General features: G+C 42.8%; 1 protein-coding gene across 3 annotated transcripts in view; it reads left to right on the forward strand.

The window, feature by feature from the left end:
• The first annotated feature begins 2,065 nt into the window (after nucleotides 1-2,065).
• Nucleotides 2,066-19,053, forward strand: part of prr12a (proline rich 12a) — a 32,558-nt gene continuing 15,570 nt past the window's right edge. The window contains exons 1-9 of one of the 3 annotated variants that reach the window (XR_007894273.1): nucleotides 2,066-3,106; nucleotides 4,498-4,655; nucleotides 10,971-11,132; nucleotides 11,522-15,993; nucleotides 16,754-16,942; nucleotides 17,049-17,733; nucleotides 17,936-18,417; nucleotides 18,559-18,675; nucleotides 18,890-19,023. Coding sequence is in view for 2 of the 3 variants with exons in the window: in XM_051667140.1 (XP_051523100.1) it covers nucleotides 3,024-3,106; nucleotides 4,498-4,655; nucleotides 10,971-11,132; nucleotides 11,522-15,993; nucleotides 16,754-16,942; nucleotides 17,049-17,733; nucleotides 17,936-18,417; nucleotides 18,559-18,675; nucleotides 18,890-19,023 (6,482 nt within the window). In the remaining variant the exon portion in view is untranslated. Of the gene's footprint in view, nucleotides 3,107-4,497; nucleotides 4,656-10,970; nucleotides 11,133-11,312; nucleotides 11,335-11,521; nucleotides 15,994-16,753; nucleotides 16,943-17,048; nucleotides 17,734-17,935; nucleotides 18,418-18,558; nucleotides 18,676-18,889; nucleotides 19,024-19,053 lie in introns of those variants that run through there. The other 2 variants (XM_051667140.1, XM_051667141.1) reach the window with 2 other exon arrangements.

The raw sequence follows: 19,053 nt of genomic DNA on the forward strand, positions 1-19,053 counted from the left end.
CAGTTTCACGTACAACAGTAAAGAGAAAACTCAGGGGTGCAGGCCTTATGGGAAGAATTGCAAAGAAAAAGCCACTTTTGAAACAGAAAAACAAAAGAAACACAGACATTGGACAACAGATAATTGGAAAAGAGTTTTATGGATCTTAACCCCATTGAGCTTTTGTGGGATCAGCTAGACTGTAAGGTGTGTGAGAAGTGCCCGATAAGACAGCCACATCTATGGCAAGTGCTACAGGAAGTGTGGGGTGAAATGTCACCTGAGTATCTGGACAAACTGACAGCTAGAATGTCAAGGATCTGCAAAGCTGTCATTGCTGCACGTGGAGGATTTTTTGATGAGAACGTTTTGAAGTAGTTTAAGAAGATCTGAATATTTTTTTCAAATTGTAATAGTAATTTTTCACGTTATTAATGTCCTGACTATACTCTGTGATCAGTTGAATGCCACTTTGGTGAATAAAAGTACCAATTTCTTTTCATAAGAGCAAAATCTGAACATTATTCCAAACTTTTGCCACCAGTGTATATATATACTCTATTTGACTTGAATAAAACCAGTTAATTTACATTGTAGGGGAAGAGCCCACCCCATTAAGAACAAGGTGCATTTACTTTTAAATTGTAACATATTAAGATTGAAGTTAAGCATGTACAGGATGATAATGATGCCTCATCCAATATATTTACATGGGGGGAAAAAAGTTAGAAAAGTTATATTGAAATTTAACAGCATAATACTTGTAGCTACCTTAAACTGTTTATCACACAGTTATAACCTATGTATTAATTGTTATGTTAACATTTTCATTTGTGTAAATCTTGATTAATCCTTTCTGACAATTCATTGTAATGAAAAAAATAAATTAAATAAAATTAAACAAACGAGATTTATACATAAGCCTCTGAAATCAATCTCCGAAAACATTGTTTTTTCTGGTGCAAAAATCACTAAATAATTCCACAAATTGACATCAAAGTGATCAAGGGTTAAGGGTGTTCCAGTTAAACCCTTTGCAAGTCTTCTGCCAGTAGTGGACACTCGCCCAACGTAAGCAGTGACATACATTCGAGTCCATGAGACAGAGTGAAGTTTGCGAGGGAAGGGGATACGAATTTGAAATGGAACGCAGCCCTAGATGGTGCTAGGAAGTGTAATCGAGCTTGATATCATGACTGGCATTATATTTTGGTCTGTCTTCACCCAAAACCAACTGGATCGCTTCAGAAGACATGGATTACACCACAGGAGTCATATGTATTACTTTTATGCTGCCTTTATGTGCTTTTTGGAGCTTCAAAGTTCTGGTCACCATTCACTTGCACCTACAGAACTGAGAAATTCTTCTAAAAGTCTTCGTTTGTGTTCTGCAGAAGAAAGAACGTCCTGGGATAGCATACGGGTGAGTAATTGATGAGAGAATTTTCATTAATGGGTGAACTATTCCTTTAAGGTAACAACTATACAATTCACTGTTTATAGTGTTATTAAATATATAATGTCTGTATAACTGCAGTATTACTGTTATTACATTGTTGTCATTCCACATAGGATGGGATGGCGGCCTGATATGTTGTATGTAAAAGGTGTGGGGGGCGTGTGTGTTGGGGGTCGTCAGGGACAAATTCAACACTGAAACACGTAGCCCACAGTGTGAATCTTGTACCGGTAGTCCCTCTTCATCTAGAGGCCAGACGTGTATCTGCGAATATCTCCCCCTACTCTGGGCTCTGACCCTTTTGGTTGAATAATAGGGTGCACTGTGTTCCGGGAATATCTTCTGTTAGTGGCTGATGTGAGGCGGAGGTGAGGTGGACTTGACTGAGCGTGAGCTCAAGTGTGTGTGTGTGTCTGTGTGAGAGAGAGAGAGAGAGAGAGAGAGGGAGAGAGAGAGAGAGAGAAAGAAAGAGTGTGAGTGAGTGTGAGAGAGAACAGAGAGAGAGAGAGAGAGAGAGAGAGAGACAGAGAGTGTGTGTGTTAGAGAGAGAGAGAGTGTGAGTGAGAGAGAGAGAAACAGTGAGAGTGAGAGAGAGAAACAGAGAGAGAGAGAGAGAGAGAGAGAGAGAGTGAGTGAGAGACAGAGAGAGAGAAAAACAGTGAGAGTGAGAGAGAGAAACATAGAGAGAGAGAGAGAGAGAGTGAGTGAGAGACAGAGAGAGAGAGAGAGAGAGAGAGAGAGAGAGAGAGAGAGGGGAGGGAGAAGGTAGAGAAACAGCCGCCTTCAAAAATGGCGTCTTCGAGGGAAAATGACTAATATTATGAAAAAAGGAGGCCTCGTTCTCGACGTTCAACCGAACTGCCCTGGATTTGATCGCGGCGTCGGTTTATATCGTTGATTTGAATTCAACCCCAAGCACACGAAGGGAAATCAGCGGGATTTGTTGAATATACAGAGCAACACAATCTTATTTTAATGCGTCGACAGAGCTAGCGCGCGTGCTGCTAAGCTCACAACACAATTTTGTGGCCGATTTGAAATTTTGCAAAGCGTCGAGCGCGAAATTTGCTCGCGACATTATTTCATGCGTAATGTAGCCGTTGTTTAACGACAGATGCCCCTTGCTTGGGATATACATATTTCATACAACTAAAGTGGAGAAAGGGGAGGAGAAACAAGGGAAAGGACGTATACGGTAATACGTGTCCATCAGTAATTTATCGGTAACCGGGTCAAACTGAATTCTCGCTCGGATTATTTACATTTGCAGTCAGATAGAAGAATGCCATTAATTGTTCCGGTTTTAAATGAGAAAAGACTGAATAGTAGGTGAGTTTTTTGTGTGTGTGTGGAGGTGGTCTGTGTACACCCCCTCTATCACGCACTCCTCTCCTCCCCTCCATTTCCCTCTCCCTTTTCAATATGCTATTTTCACTCTTATGGACTTGGTTGTCTCTCACCAGGAAGAATGATTAAAAATTGACAACAGCACCGCGATCTTGCCGTGCAAAAAAAAAAATTTTTTTTTTTTTTTTTTTTTGCACCGAAATCGTTTGCTCGATCCATCCACGCGTATTGCAAAGCAATGGACCGAAATTACCCGGGAGCAGGCTTCGGTGATTTGGGCGCAGGAGCCGGATGGAGCTATGAGAGATCGGCCAAAGCGAGGTAAGCATGCAGCCATGCTGAAAACACCGTATGATGTCCGCTGCGAGGGGGAAATACACTTGGATTCGCCTTTAACCCATGCATTTGCATCTGGCTCTGACGACGCATTTGCGTGTTATGTCATAAGGTGTCGTTTCCTTCTGTTTAGTCATTGTTATTCAAATAAGCACGGGTTTTGCAGGTTTGGAAATTCAAGTGTGATTGATGGACTAATGTGTGGTTTGGGGTCGGCGGAGGGAAGATGGGGAGGAGAGGGAAGAAAATAGGTGGGGGGCGGGGTAAAGTCTGGTCGCACGCATTTTATTACTGATCCGTTTAGATTCATCCCCAGTGAACGAGGGTCTTAGGTCAATCCTGTTGAGTGAAAAACAACAGATCGAAATCTTTAAAAAAGAACGCACACCCAACATGGGTACGTTCATTGAAGCTACAGAGATTTCTTCTAGGAGATGCTGCAGCGTACCTGGGCTGTGTTATTTGCAACAATGCGACGGCGAGATTTTAAACTAGATCACTTATTAAAGATACAGTACATCAAAATGTATTGTTACAGTTGCACTCCATTGAAGTGTGCATTTAACACATTTTTCATTATGAAGACGATTCTTAAATAATGGCTTCTGTTTTGAGAAAAAGTGGAAACAATGCTCCGCGGCCTCTTGTGATAAGCGGCTAGTGCCATTCAGCGGGCTTTAGCTAACCTGTTCATGCCATTGTCGCGTGTGGGCCTACTGTTCATTTCCACTAAAAACACTCACATTTATAAACACTTGACGATTAAGAGGGGCACTTAAAGGCTCTGAATAAAACGTTGTCCATAGTTCCAACTAGCCAGTAAGATTTCTCGCTTGATATTGAGAAGATGGGACCGATCGGCGGTGTTTTTGCTAACGTGCTAGCCAGTTAATGCGAGCCCTCAGTGGGAGGCTTGCAGTCACTGAATCACTGAAAATCATTGAAATAATAAAATCAGTTAAATATGTATATTTTAGGTCTGATTAAAGGCATCCTTGATTTTGCAGGGAAGCATATGTATGTATTAATATCTCAAAAATGTTGTCCTGATAGCCTAAATTGCAATATTATTAATAACTTGCTTTGGACAGATATTCAGGTCATTCAAAAGTACCATGTTCTCTCACGCACAGATGTAATTGTGTGTTCCTTAAGCATAAATCCATATTTGATTATAACAAATGAACCCAAATAAGAATATTGTGCAACATATGAGATATATAGGAGTTAAAAAGGTGCATAAATAGCTGCTTAGACATTGCCTAACTTACTGTTCAATATATTACGTGTTACTGTACAAAGACAGTTGTTTCTTTTGCATTCAATGGCTCTTGCTTTATTAATGCTAAAGTGCTGTTGCTCTCTTGTCATGTCAGCTTGGTGTATGGCAGCTCTAGATCATCACATCCGGAATCTGAACTTCTTCACCGCCAGGCCTACGCCACTCCCCATCCCCTGCAGGGTTATGCCACCAATCACCATCCTGGTGGTTCTGGCCAGGGTGGGGCTTGGGGTGCAGCTGGAAGGAGTCTGGGTGAGTGACACTACTTAGACTCTGTATTCCCACATCTGGTTCTGTTACAGTACATATCTGTTTGAAGCAATCTCAACATCAAATAAGCTAATCAAAATAAAACCTGTTTCATTGTATCACGTAGACATCTGTAGTACAGCAGCATGTGGAATATGGAATAGCTCATATACAGAAGTGATTCAGTTAGGGATGTGCAAAACTACATTGACTTTTTGTAGGGTGGCCTGAATGACAAGTCGATTAATCTGTCTTAATGAAGCACTGTATAATTATTTTGTTTTTGGGTTTAACTGACCCTGATCTGCGTTTCTTAGGGGGATCTTGACATAAGTAGTTGTCAACCGATATATCGCAGTGGCCTATGAATTTATAGGAATGTGCAAAACTATAAATGTTCATAATCGACTAGTCAGTGGGTTGTTTGAAGGACTAGTCGGTGTAAAGAATAAAAATGAATAATTAGGCACCGGTATGTTCATGTGACCCCAATCAGATGCTTTTTAGAGGGATATATGAACACCAAGTGCAGCACTTCAACATGGTGACTAACTGATATTCAACAAATAAATAGGCTGAATAAGTATAGTATCATAAAAATCAATATAAACACTATAAATCAATAAAAACGCTCCAATAAAGAGTTGCACAAAACTGCTTATGCACATCCTCAACACAGAATGATGCTCATCAATGTAACTGAAGTGCTTCAAGGCGGTCATCGCTGCACATTCAAAAGTGCAGAACTGCAAGATAATATTGCGGGTACACATCTAGTTCACGAAATCAAGCAGTTTAAAACATTTTCATGGGAACTATTTATTAAATGCAGTGTCAGACAGAATTAGCAAAAGACTTTAATCCACAGCACCTCGTAAATACAGGAAAATCACTCACAGCAGATGATTTAATGTGCAACAGTGACCATCTTTAAATGTATTGTTTACAGTGCTGACTGTTATTCACTGTAAAGCACAGCAAGCTATCATCACACATAAAAGCTCTCTAAGAAGTTACGTCTGTCATTTAATTTAAGAAATTGCATCTCCGATAAAACCACCACCACTAAAAATATTAATGTTAGTAGTCTAATCCCTAATCGGCATAGGCCAATACATTTTCCCGTTTGGCCGATTAGTTTAGCAAGCCGTGACGCCACAGAGAATCAACCGTTTTCATGTGAATGAGCTGTCTGAGGCATGTCAATTACAAATGACCAATCACAGTTCGTTTTGTAATTGCGTACCATCATGCTACTACAATAATAGACTGGCATGCAACACAGTCTTTTTTAAACCGTACTGCCGGCAGTGTTGCCAGATTGGACTAGTTTTGATTGCTGGGGAAAATGTACTTGGGCGGTTGGATAGAATTTGAGCTGGTTTGGAATGATTTGCGCAGGTTTAAAAATTATAAAATTAAGAAATTCCATTTCTTATGCAATTAAAATAAAGAAAATGTCTCCACACACAATCATTCAATCAATAGCCAAGACACTGATTGATAGAAAATGTAATCTTGTTCAGAGTAGGGCTGGGTGATATATTGGATATTTCTGATATATTTGCAATGATTTTGCTGACGCTATAAAATTACCTGCATTTAATTACATCTGTAGTAACAATGTTAACCTTACACCTAGCGCTAACCTTACACTAAACACTAACCCTACCCTTACTCCTAAACCTACCCGTAACCTCAACCTCAGTAGCGGAAAATGTGAATCTTGTGAGAATTTTGCAGAACAACATGTAGTTACACCATAAATACATTGTATTGTATGTGTTTTAATGTTAGTGCATAGTAGTAAAAGACACCTAATATAAAGTGGGACCTAAAATATAAATATAAAAGTGCATATTAGTGATGTCAAAAGTACTGGTACTTTGGTACCAAGTCGATACTAAAATAAAAAAGATGTAACAATAGCAGTGTTTCTGCTGTACCAGAAGTACCGGATTGACTCATGTTTTTTTAATTCTCTCAGTCTCACGTGAAGCCCTGCCCACTGATAGATAATCCCACGCTGCGCACATGGAAATTTACATATCGCGATATACACAGTATAGCAAAATCTCTATCGATTGACACTTTATATCGTCGCCACAATATATATCGTCATATCGCCCAGCCCTATTGCTCACTCTTCTCACATCTAATAAACGTGTGAAGAGGGCATTTTCAGGGGCCTGGGTAGCTCAGTGGTAAAATACGCTGGCTACCACCCCTGGAGTTCGCTAGTTCGAATCCCAGGGCGTGCTGAATGACTCCAGCCAGGTCTCCTAAGCAACCAAATTGGCCCGGTTGCTAGGGAGGGTAGAGTCACATGGGGTAACCTCCTCGTGGTCGCTATAATGTGGTTTGTTCTCGGTGGGGCGCATGGTGAGTTGAGCGTGGTTGCCGCGGTGGATGGCGTGAAGCCTCCACACGTGCTATGTCTCCGTGGCAACGCGCTCAACAAGCCACGTGATAAGATGCACAGGTTGACTGTCTCAGACGCTGAGGCAACTAGGATTCGTCCTCCGCCACCCGGACTGAGGCGAATCACTATGCGACCACGAGGACTTGGAGCACATTGGGAATTGGGCATTCCAAATTGAAAAAAAAAAAAAAAAAAAAAAGAGGGCATTTTCATGAAATTGTTTTAATTGATTAATTACATGAATACATTTAACTTTGATAAATAGGCTAAAGTAGTAATGAAAGGTAATGAATGTAACATCTGAAAATATGTGTGTTAAATATATTTCTAAGAGTTAATTCATGAACCTTACAAAACTTGCACAAATCCAGAGATTTCTTCCTGTGAAGTACATATTGCTGCAGAACACTCAAAGATCTTCCTCTGAAACACACAATATATCAGCCTGGATCAAAACTCTGTCCCTCTGACTCATGAATCCCTGGGACCTCTGTATTTATACTAAATCGATACTTAGCCAACAAATAATTAGGGCTGGGTATTGATACAGATTTCCCGATTCGATTCAGTTCCGATCTGGTTTTGATATTGATTCATATGGGTAAATTTCTGCTTCAGTGTCCATTTTGCTTACATATAAAATAAATTCTCTCATTTATAAAGGAAATTCCCTCTGAATTATAAAGGAACCTTATAGGCAACCAACCCTTCTAGGTACCATTTGAAAATATTAATTTTACAAATGAGATATTATCATTAGTTTTTCATTAAATTGGTCACATTTGAGCTTTTGAAAATGTTTCAAATTCAGTCTGTTCCATCAATGAATGTCTTGAAATTGTATATATTATGTTGCATATATATCTTTTGTTACATATTTATTGTTTCCTTGCATAATTTGTACTATTTACATTAGGCTCGTTTGAGATGAGCAAGTTCTGCGCAGAACCGATCACCGGTGATCACTGGCAGGTGCATGCCAGTTAGAAAACTGTCCGACTTGCTGTGATGTCATGACGATGTATGTCAGAAAATGTCCCGCGAGAGCAAGGTTGCAGCAGTTTTAGCAGGCAGGCAGCGTAATTGTTTTTGTTGAGCTGCGCGAACTGCAAGCATGATGGGAAATGACTTGCTGATGACCCGGCTTAATGCTCACTGGCTTAAACAACCATGATGTTTTGTTCTCTTCTAAAATGTTTGATTTTTTTTTTATCTCTAATATGTTTTTATGTGTATAAATTATATGTAAATATTCCCAACACTGTAACAGTGCAATCTCTGTATGGGATACGTGATTGGTGATTCATATTTCTGAAATATCTAAAATACATGTCTTTATTAAACTAAAGATGGATGGAAAGACACGTCTTATGGGAGGAATTAAATAACAGGTACATTGAGTGTCATAGTTCATCTTATTTATTTTCATTTAAAAGCAACAGAATTTAAATTGCATCCACTTTATTAACAACAAAGCACATAAACTTGAATTACACGATATCTGCCTTTGATCTCGTAGCGGCTGATCCACTATGAGAAGTGAGAACTGTCTGACTTGACAGCACTTATTGCACTTCTACCCTGACTGCACCTGCCTACTCTCGTCTACTTTCAGGGCGAGGCCTTTGGCATCTCAAACGAGCCTATTGTATTTACACTGATAAGTAGAACACGTGCTTAATCTATTCTGTACTGTCTCTTTAAGAGACATCAGCCAGTAAGCTCACAGAAGCTCACAGTGTTCAGAAAAATTCCTCATTTTATTTTCATATTTTTATTTGATTAAAGTGTTATGTATTCATTTGTTTAAACACTGTAATGACATAAATCTGTTTTTATTAAAACATAAAATATGGAATCCAAAAAAAATTCAAATGGAAAACACTGTATTTGTAACTGCAAGATTTTATTCAGTCCTTTTAACAAGTCCTTTTATGTGTAATTTCATCAGTACTCTGAGACTATTTATTTGTAGGGCTAGATTACAATATACATTTTCCGATGCATCGCGATCTTAGAACTATCTTGATATCGATTCTTAAAGTGCAGGGGCCCTGTTGTTCTTCTAAGGATTCTTCTTCTTTTCAAGGTTTTCGGTTCTTTTGGGGTACTTAACAGGCGTGAAAACTCTTGAAAGCAGGGAGGCTCTGTAGCGGCACCTAGAAGATGGGCATGTTCGGGGGGCTCTGTAACACATCCCTTTTGAGCTACCATCACCAAACTTTGTACACATATAGATCTCATCAAGCTGGACAACTTTCGCTCTGACAGTCATAAGCTCTGCCCAACAGGAAGTCGGCCATTTTGGATTGTTTGTAAAATGCATGCTCTGGAATTTGAAATACTCCTCCTAGGGATTTCATGTTACAGGTACCAAATGTGGTACCATCACATTGCTGATGCTAAATTGCGAACTGATTTCTGATATATCGAATGGTGTTGCCATGGCGACGCGATAAAGTAACGTCAAAAAATGGGAAAAAGGAAGTATTTAATATCTTTTGTGTGCATCGTGTGATTTACATCAAAATTGAGCCAAGTGTTTGGCCTTGTGGGCTGATCACATTGATGTGGCTATTGTGGGTCACGTTCGTAGTGCCACCAACTGGCGGAAGGAAGAGTAGCATGTTTAACAGATGTCATCATTCCTTTTTATGTATATTCTCATGTTTTTGAGGTACTTGGCATGCTTGAATGTTCATAATATTTTGCACACATATCAGAGTTGTTGACCATTAGGCCTGGGCAAAAGTTAACACATAGGCGTGGCTGGGGAGCTCTGTTGTGCCACCTTTTGTCAAAAGTGGTGGGGTCAGCTCCTTCTATGGTCACCAAACTTGCTACATATATTATTCTTATCAAGCCGGACAACTTTCAAAATTACAGTCATTAGCTCCGCCCAACAGGAAGTCGCCCATTTTGGATTGATTGTGCATTTTTTGAAAATTGCAGGCCCTGAACTTTTAAATACTTCCCTAGAGGATTCTTACAATTCTCACCAAATTTGGTAAACATGATGCCAAGACATTGTAGATGCTAAATTGTGAACTGATTTTTGATATCTTGAAAGGTGTAGCCATGGCGAGGCAATACATTTATGGCCTAAAAAGGGAAATAGGAAGTGTTTCATACCTTCTGTGTGTATTGACAGATTTAGATCAAACTTGAACAGTATGTTTGGTCATGTCGGCTAATCGCATTGATGTGGCTATTGTGGTCATAGTGCCACCAACAACAGGAAATGTGACACTTTGTGTGACTTTGAAATAGTCCTCTTATATTTACCCTTTCAAATGCATGTGCCCACCATGCTTTGTTTTCCTAGAGTGCTTGGGTCCGTCATCGCTGCTTGCTCCAAAGATAGGATAGTGCAGAGCGGATCAGTAGCACGAGTGGTTCTGCGATGGCTCGTGGAACACTCACATAAGCAGGCCTGTGTAGCACCGAGCAGATGCGTGTTTCAGATGAGAATCATATTTAGCACTTCTGAAGCACTGAAAGTTAGATGAATTTCATTAAATGTGCTGAAACATTTTAAATGCAGTAAAAAAACACTAATCAACTAGTCGGCCATCCCTAGTTTCAATCTCAAATCTTTACATTTTGAAGTATTCTCAGCAAGCACGTGTTTATTAATGAATCATTTATTGTAGAAAGTGTGTTATTTACATGTATAGTTTTTTGGTAGTTATGTGAATGCACATGCATAAAGAAATGCAGTGCATCTGAGGTTTTGTAGCACAATATGCCAATTAGTAAGTTTATTGTAGAGCTACAGTATATTTAGTTCATGTGCATTCATACTAAAGTTAAGAACGTGTGTTTTGTGGAAAATCATTGCAGTATTTACCACAATGTGCTCATTATTTTTACATTTCCATATGTGTTATTCTTAGGCTTGTCTGGACTTTTTGATGCTGGGCTGCACCACGCAAGCCCATCCGGCCCAGATCCATCGGTTATGAACCTTATATCTGCACTAGAGTCCAGGGGTCCACAGCCACCTCCCTCTGCCTCATCCCTTTTATCTCAGTTCCGCACTCCATCATGGCAGACTGGTAGGCAGAGATTACAGAGTTGTAAGGGATTTGCATAAGTGTCCCTTGTATTTGAATAGAATGCAACAAAATGAAATAACATATTGGATAAAGATACCACATCAGATAAAGAATGCACTGTCACTGTTTACTTCATAGATGTACTGAATACACTATGTGCAGTCAGCCAGCCACGTCAACTCTGTTGCAATAGGAATGACTTGTAAGGCATCTATTAGAAAATATTAAATGGCTCTTGTAATAACTCTATGCTATGTGCACAGCTGTTTCTTTTTACTAGTTAGATTCTTATTTTAGTTTTATACAGTTCTTCTTTGATTATTGTTAAATATGTGTTTTCTTAGCCTCAGCTTTTGTCTTTTCTTTTGTCTCTTTTCTCCACTTTTTAGCCATGCATACACCAGCCCCTGCAGAGCTCTTCATCTCTAGTGCCCTTCCTGGTACTGGATCCTTCCCATCCTCTTCTGCTTTGTCTGCCTATCAACACCCAGCTTCATTCTCGGGGCGGTCCTTTGCTGGTGTGACCCCCTCGTTATCCCTACAGGACACGCCTACCTTCAGCCCAACCTCCAATGGCCTCCTGTCACCCCATGATCCTTTGCTCCACATCAAGACACCTTCTCAGTCGAGCCTAGGCTTTGACCGCCTATTGTCATCACAGGGGGCTGCTGCAGCTTACCGTGGAAGTCATGATCCAACTGGTGGTGGTGTCTCATCTGCTCAAGCCTCTTCTGCAGCCTCAGCTTCTGCCCGGCATCTACAGTCTCATCAGTTCAACTTGCTGTCCTCTCAGCTTCAAGACCAGTCCTCCCAGTTGTACAGTGCCTCTGTGTTTTCCTCTACCCCTGCTCCCCCTCAGCCAACATCCCAAGAGCGAACAGTACCAAGACAAGACAGTGTAATTAAACACTACCAACGCCCTTCTCCAGCGCAAGCAACTTCATCCACCCCTCACCCCCTCCAGCACTTTCTTAGCTGTGGAGTGTCAGGATATCAGCAAGCTGCTCATTCTCGTCATGCCGGACTCTCTTGCAGTCCTCTAGGTGAACACAGTCCCTCCTCAGAACATAAACCCTCCCCCAGGACTGAACAGTACAGACCCATTATCCAGCCTTCTTATGGGTCCTCATCATCCTCATCTTCTGGTGGGGCTGGAAAGGGTACGAAAAGCAGCTCCAGCAGTGGTTACTCTTCCTCTGGATCTGCATCCTCTTCCAGAACCCCTCACACACCACCCTCTGCTTCATCTGCTTCTTCCTCGTCCTCATCCTCTTCTTCGTCCTCTGCATCTGCTAGTGCTCGTCAGTCTAATTCCATTCCATCCTCCACTTCTGCCTCTTCATCCTCTCGGCAACAACCACCTACTCAGACTGTACCCCCACCCCCCCAGACACATTCCCAGACCCCTCAAAGTTCCTCAAACTCCACCCAGCAAACCCTTCCCAAGTCGTGCCTCTCGGGCTATGGATCCCCAGTGGCTCCAGTCAAGTCATCAAGTGGTCTGACTGGCCAGACCCCTCCTCAGCCACAACCTCAGTCTTTCTCTCCAAGTCAGCCATCACACCTTTCTCAGTCATATGGGGGATTCAGTTCTCCCCAGACTCATGATCTGCCTTCAGCTAGAACCTCTGGAGTTGCTAAAGGGTATGGGAATTTGGGGAGTCAGTCATTTTCAGCAGAATCTGTGTATGGGACAGATTCAGGTTATGGGTCCTTAGGGGGTGCTGTAAGCCCCTCAATGGGCTACAGCGCATCTGGACACTCTCCTGCCATTCTTCGGTCGGGAGCAAGTGGTGGAACAACTGGTGGAAGTAGTAGCGGAGGCAGTACAGGTACAGGAGGCAGCAGCAGTGGAGGAGGTGGTGGATCTTACCACATACCTGATTCAAGCCCATCTCCATCTGGCAATTCTGGAATTGTTCGCCCTGGTCTGCATTCTCCTGCTCCATCACGACCTGCTCAGTCACCTGTTGGAACAGGATCCAACAAATATCTATCTTCAGTCCTCTCTCCTTCATTTCTGCCCTCTCCCCAAGGGTATGCAGACACAAGAGGACCTCGAACACAGTCCTACCACACCACTGCTCCTAACAAAACAAAGTCTGATAACAGCATTCTTGGTGTAACAGAGTCTCGGACACAACAAGAAGATGATGTTGATGATGATTTCCTCATCCAACACCTTCTTCAAGCCCAGAGTCCTACTCCTCAATCTTCCCACCACCATGCTCCTCAAAGCCATCATTCCTCACAGCCTACCCAGCAGGATAGTAATAAAGGGCTTGCTTATGAGATGAGCAAAAGCTCAGAAGAAAGGTACCACCTTCAAAGTGTTATTCGAACACATAGTGCCACCTCAAATGCTGCCGTCTCTGGCACAGGAAGTGGAGCTGGACTGGACAGTCAGTTGGAGATGTCCCTAAAGAAACAGCAGCAACAACAGCTGCAACAGCATCAGCAGCAACAACAGCAACATAAACAACAACATCAACAGCAGCCACAGCAGAAGAGTAACAGAACTGTTAGTGATGGAGGACAAGGGAGTTCAGATCAGACTCATTCCCATTCTCATCATCATCATGATTCTCTGGGATCAGTGGTACATTATGGCCGGGGTGACCCATATTCCCAACACTCCATTCCTCAACACACCGCCTCCCACCATCAACACACTCCACATACACCGACACACCCACATCTACACTCTCACGCACACATGGATCTTCAGAAAAAGTCTCAAGATTCAGGAGATATAGCTTACATTCGTAAGACACCTGATGTGCAGCAACACCACCATCAACAGACACATCAACAGACACATCAGCAGCAAACTCAACATCATCAGTCCCATCAGCAACAACTTCAACAACAACCGCAGCAGCAACAGCGACACTCTCAGTCCCAGTCACTTATGGACTCTCCCACTGACCAGTCTCGCCAGCCTTCTCATTTGCTGCAGTCTGTGCTGTCCCACACCCGCAGCAAAATAGAACCCCAGCAACAGCAACATTCTGTAAGTCAACAGGCCCTGATGGAAGCCAGAGGGGGAGTTGTGTCATCTGAGACCCATTCACAACCCCAGGCATCCCAACTTCAACTCCAACTTCAGTCCCAGACTTTGGAAGCAGCTGGTCACTATGCCCATGGTTCCCAACAACAAGACCAGAGCCGCCCTAAGTCTAACACAGTGTCTCCACTAGACATGCTGGAGCATTCCCTCTCTCAGACCTCAAACCAGGAGGGAGGAGTGGTGGATGAGAGGACAGGAGGTGAAGGTAACAGGGGGAATTCTGGGGCAGCATCGGCAGGAGGTGTGGAGAGGCGCCAGTCACAGGAGCAACAATTACTTTCATCTCACCACCCCACACAGCACCATGCATCTGAGTTACACTCATATCTTCCTGAGTCAGAAATTAGTTTATCAACAACTTCCCATGGACACCATCTCTCACACCATCACCACCAACAACAACAACCACCACAAGGTCCTCAGCATCCTAACTCCCATCATCAACACCCTCACCCTTCCCATCCTAATCCACATAGCCATCATCATCTTTCTCCACAGGCCTCCTCTGCAGCTTCTCAGCAACAAGAGCAGGCCCACCCTTCCCACGCCTCCCACATTCCTCAAGCTCAACTCGACCAGCATCAAGGAGAATCTCACTTTGACACAAGAAATCCAGCAGTTAAAGCAAATCAAAACCAAACCCAACATCAAAGCCAGAGGTTTGTTCCATTAACATCCATCTGCTTCCCTGATTCTCTTCTCCCAGATGAGGACCGGTCATTCTTTCCTGGAATGGAAGATATGTTCTGTCCAGAGGAGTACAAATCGACTTGCTCAGGAGGAACTGGGCAGGGTCAGGATGGGGTTGCTTCTGTCCAAACAGTACAGGAAGGAATGGAAGGAATTAAAACAACCCCTGGAGTAGGAGGAGACAATACAGGTCCAAGTTATGATATGCTTAGCCATCACAGTGATCAGGGGTATGGACAGTATTGCCATGATCTTTCAGAACCTGACAATGGAACCATGCATTTGGATCTTGACTCCTTGAAGACTCATGAGCTCCCATCTACAGTTAACACAGAGCACCTTGGACTAATCCAGTCTCAACCATCCAACCTTGGAATGGGGACAACTGGAAGTGTTGGGGAAGGATCTGGTGCCAAAATAGGAGGTACTGGAGGATCTGGGTCTCGATCAGGGGGTCTTACTTCTCCAATCTTTTGTTCCTCTCGCCCAAAGAAGCTTCTGAAGTCCAGTTCCTTCCACCTGTTGAAGGAGAGACCTGATCCAAACTCCTTGCCTAAGAAGAGCTATGCTCAGGAATATGAATTTGAGGATGATGAGGATAAGGCTGACGTGCCAGCTGATATCCGCCTCAATAGCCGAAGCCGACTTCCTGATCTGATACCAGACCTTGTGTCCAGTTGTCGCAAATCGAGCGGAGTAGGAGGGGGAACTTTAAGCCCTTTAATGGGTGATCTGGACTTTGGATACCCATCCCTTGGTCCTCCACCTCAATTGTTGCCCAATGATGGACCGAAGAAAAGAGGCAGGAAGCCCACAAAGCCTAAACGAGAAGGACCCCCAAGACCACGAGGACGTCCACGAATACGCCCATTACCTGAACCTCCCCACACTCGGGGTATGATGGGAGACTATGGAACGGGATATGTTCCAGAAAGAGGCAGAGGCAGGGGAAGAGGAAGAGGCAGAGGTAGGCGGGACGAATCTATGATGGACATGGAGATGGCCAATAAAGATCCAAATCAGATGTATCAAATGCACATGCAGCAGCAAATGCATCACCAATCACAGCCGCAGTATCAGGAGCCAATTAAACCCATCAAGGTAAGTTAACAACAGTTTAAAGTTTTTAAGGAATTCAAACCTTTATAGTGGTTAGGTCTGAATGATTTGGACAAATAATCACATAGCCATCATTTAAAAAAAAGACTGATACAAACTGTGATGTGATAAACATTTTTAAAAACTAGTAAGTGATTCCCTTTGACCAAAAGTAAGTAATATTTTGCCCATGCTGTACTGCTTATAGAAATACTTACCCTTTAATGGTGTTCACGCTCGTGTTTCTGTGTGTAGTTGAGTTAACAATTGCCTTTTAATGTGCTTCTCATGCAAAAATTTTGAAATGCTCTCACCTCCTATTCATCAATCTGGTGTCATGGGGTTACTTTAGATATGCCTTGTAACTTGGAGCAGCCAATCATATTTGGAATTACTCAGATGTGAAAGTGAAGTAAATTTAAAGGCTTTAAATATAATGTGCTTAGCGCATGTTAGCACACTGAACCAAACTCAAAGCATAACCGTTACTCTCAGAACAGCTCTAAACACTGTACATGACCCTCAGAGCTCAGAGAATGTGTAATACACTACAGACTAAACAGAGCTGTGCACATATGTGCAGCTAGCAGTGCGTGCAGACTGTTAATTTATTTAATTAAATTGGAGCCTTTTTAGTTTAATAATTCATATTTTATTTTGACTAATTGCTCAGCCTTAGTAGTGGTTTAATGTTTGATGATGGGACATCTACTTTGATCACTTCCCAGGAGACTTTCTATAACATTGTATCTCCCTCTATTAGATCAAACTTCCTGTTGGAACCATGTCATCTTCTGATGCCTTGTTGCGGACAGACTCCTTGTCAGGCACTGATCCGGCTCTCTCAGATGGTTCCCTTGGCTCAGCTCCCTCTTTGGGCTTGAGTCCTGGGACACCTGGAGTGCCTGACATGAACAGACCTCAAGACAAAAGCAAGTCCAAATCCCTGGAGGTATGAGAATGCAGTGTGGTATCATTTGATATACATTCCACCGTTGTATTTGTAAATTATTATTATTTTTTTTTTTTACTAACACATTTTGTCCTTTAATATTTAGATGGAAGAGAAAGAGTCAGAGAAGTCTGGCTTTGTTGCCTCATTTCTAGATTTTCTTAAGTCTGGAAAAAGGCCATCAGGAATGTCAACAGGGTCAGCTGACAGCACTGGGAATGAAGATGCATCTCCTGGGAAAAGTGGAGGCATTCGCCCACTATCCCCTCAACCACCACCTCCGCCAACTGCTGCAGTTGTATCTGGATATGGAGATGGTGAAAGTGATGGAGGACTGTCTTTGGGTGGCTGCCCTAGCCCGTGCAAGCGCTTGGATGAAGAGCTGAAAAGGAACCTTGAGACTTTGCCCTCCTTCTCATCTGATGAGGAGGACTCTGTTGGAAAGAACCAGGACCTGCAAAAGAGCATTTCTTCTGCAATCTCAGCATTGTATGACACTCCTCAACTCAGCACCTCCTCAATGCAGCCTTCTTCACTTCCACCACCCCCTCCTCCACATCCTCCTGAACCACTGACACCAACACAGCAACCACCAGCACTCAGCCCTCAACCACCAATGCATACACACCCTCCCTCACATGCCCTCACCCACTCGATTGAGCCTGCAAGATTACAGAGAGAAGAGGAGGAAGAAGAAATAGAAGAAAATGAGAAGGATACAGAGATAGTGGAGCAAGACAAGGAAGATAAACTCCCAGATCTAGAGGTTCTGAGTGTCCCCAGAGTTGGAGGTAAGGACTGGGAAATAAGTAAGGGTAATTTTTGGAAAGTCTCAAAATATAGTGTGTATAAAGCTGCTTCGCAAACATTTTCACACACTTGGCTTTGTAAGAGGAGGGCATTAGTAAGAAACAATTGAACACTTGTTAGCTATTGTTTTGTATCTGAAATTGTGTGTGGTTGTAAAATGAAGAATACCCTTCTCTTTTGCAGACTCACCTAAAGAAGCTCTTGAAGCCCAAGCTCCCCCTTCTCTCCCACCAGTTTCCCCATCATCCCCTGCTCCTTCATCTTCCCCCTCCCATTCACCACTTCCTCCCCTTCCTCTTCCCTCTCCCTTCCCTCCACAGGAGGATAATCCAACCCCTCCTCAGGCATCTTCACCACTACAGTCCTCACCTCCAGCCAGTCCTTTGGTTCCTTCTGTGCCTGTCCTGTCGCCTCTACCTCTTCCCAGTGTAGAGCCCCCTCCATCCTCAACCCCACCTCCACCCAGTCCACCTCTGGTACAGAAGCCCGCCTCCCCTGAAGAGCCCCCTGTGCCTCAGATTCTACCCTTGCACTTGGCCCAGAAACAAAGTGGTGCTGCTATTGTTGGAGAGACTGATGAGGATGAGAGTGAGAGTGGAGGCGAAGGTATTTTCAGAGAGAGGGATGAGTTTGTGGTGCGGATCGAGGACATCAGGAGTCTGAAGGTACATATTAAAGCAGTTCACTTTTTCTTTTTACTTCCATTGTGGACCTTTGTCAGCATATGTATACTGCATATTTGCAGATAAATCATGTGACATTGTATATAGGTGTAAATCTTTTTTGTTGATGCCATCTCTCCCCAGTTGGCCCTGCAGACAGGACGAGAGCCCCCTCCCATCTGGCGCGTACAGAAAGCTCTGCTGCAGAAGTTTTCTCCTGAGATTAAGGATGGGCAGAGACAGTTTTGTGCCACTAGTAATGTGAGTCATGACCCAGAACATGTATTGTAACAAGTAGCAAACAACAAAAAGTTGTTTCTTTTTATTGCATGTTATTACTAAACAATTCTGCCTCTCAGTGGTGTTTGCTAAGGCCAAGTTTGTTTAAGTGTAAGTGTGTTACAGTGTGTCAGTTTCTAAATGTATTCTCCTTTTCTTTTGTCTCTTTCTCCTCAAATTATCTCCTACCTATTAGTATCTGGGTTTCTTTGGGGATGCTAAGAAGCGGTACCAGCGGCTGTATGTGAAGTTTCTGGAAAACATAAACAAGAAGGACTATGTGAGGGTCTGTTCTCGTAAGCCCTGGCACAGACCTTCTGTCACCCTGAGGTATTATGAACCCTCTGTGACCACTAACTT

This window comes from Myxocyprinus asiaticus, chromosome 32 (assembly GCF_019703515.2).
Source record: "Myxocyprinus asiaticus isolate MX2 ecotype Aquarium Trade chromosome 32, UBuf_Myxa_2, whole genome shotgun sequence".
NCBI classification, from domain to species: domain Eukaryota; kingdom Metazoa; phylum Chordata; class Actinopteri; order Cypriniformes; family Catostomidae; genus Myxocyprinus; species Myxocyprinus asiaticus.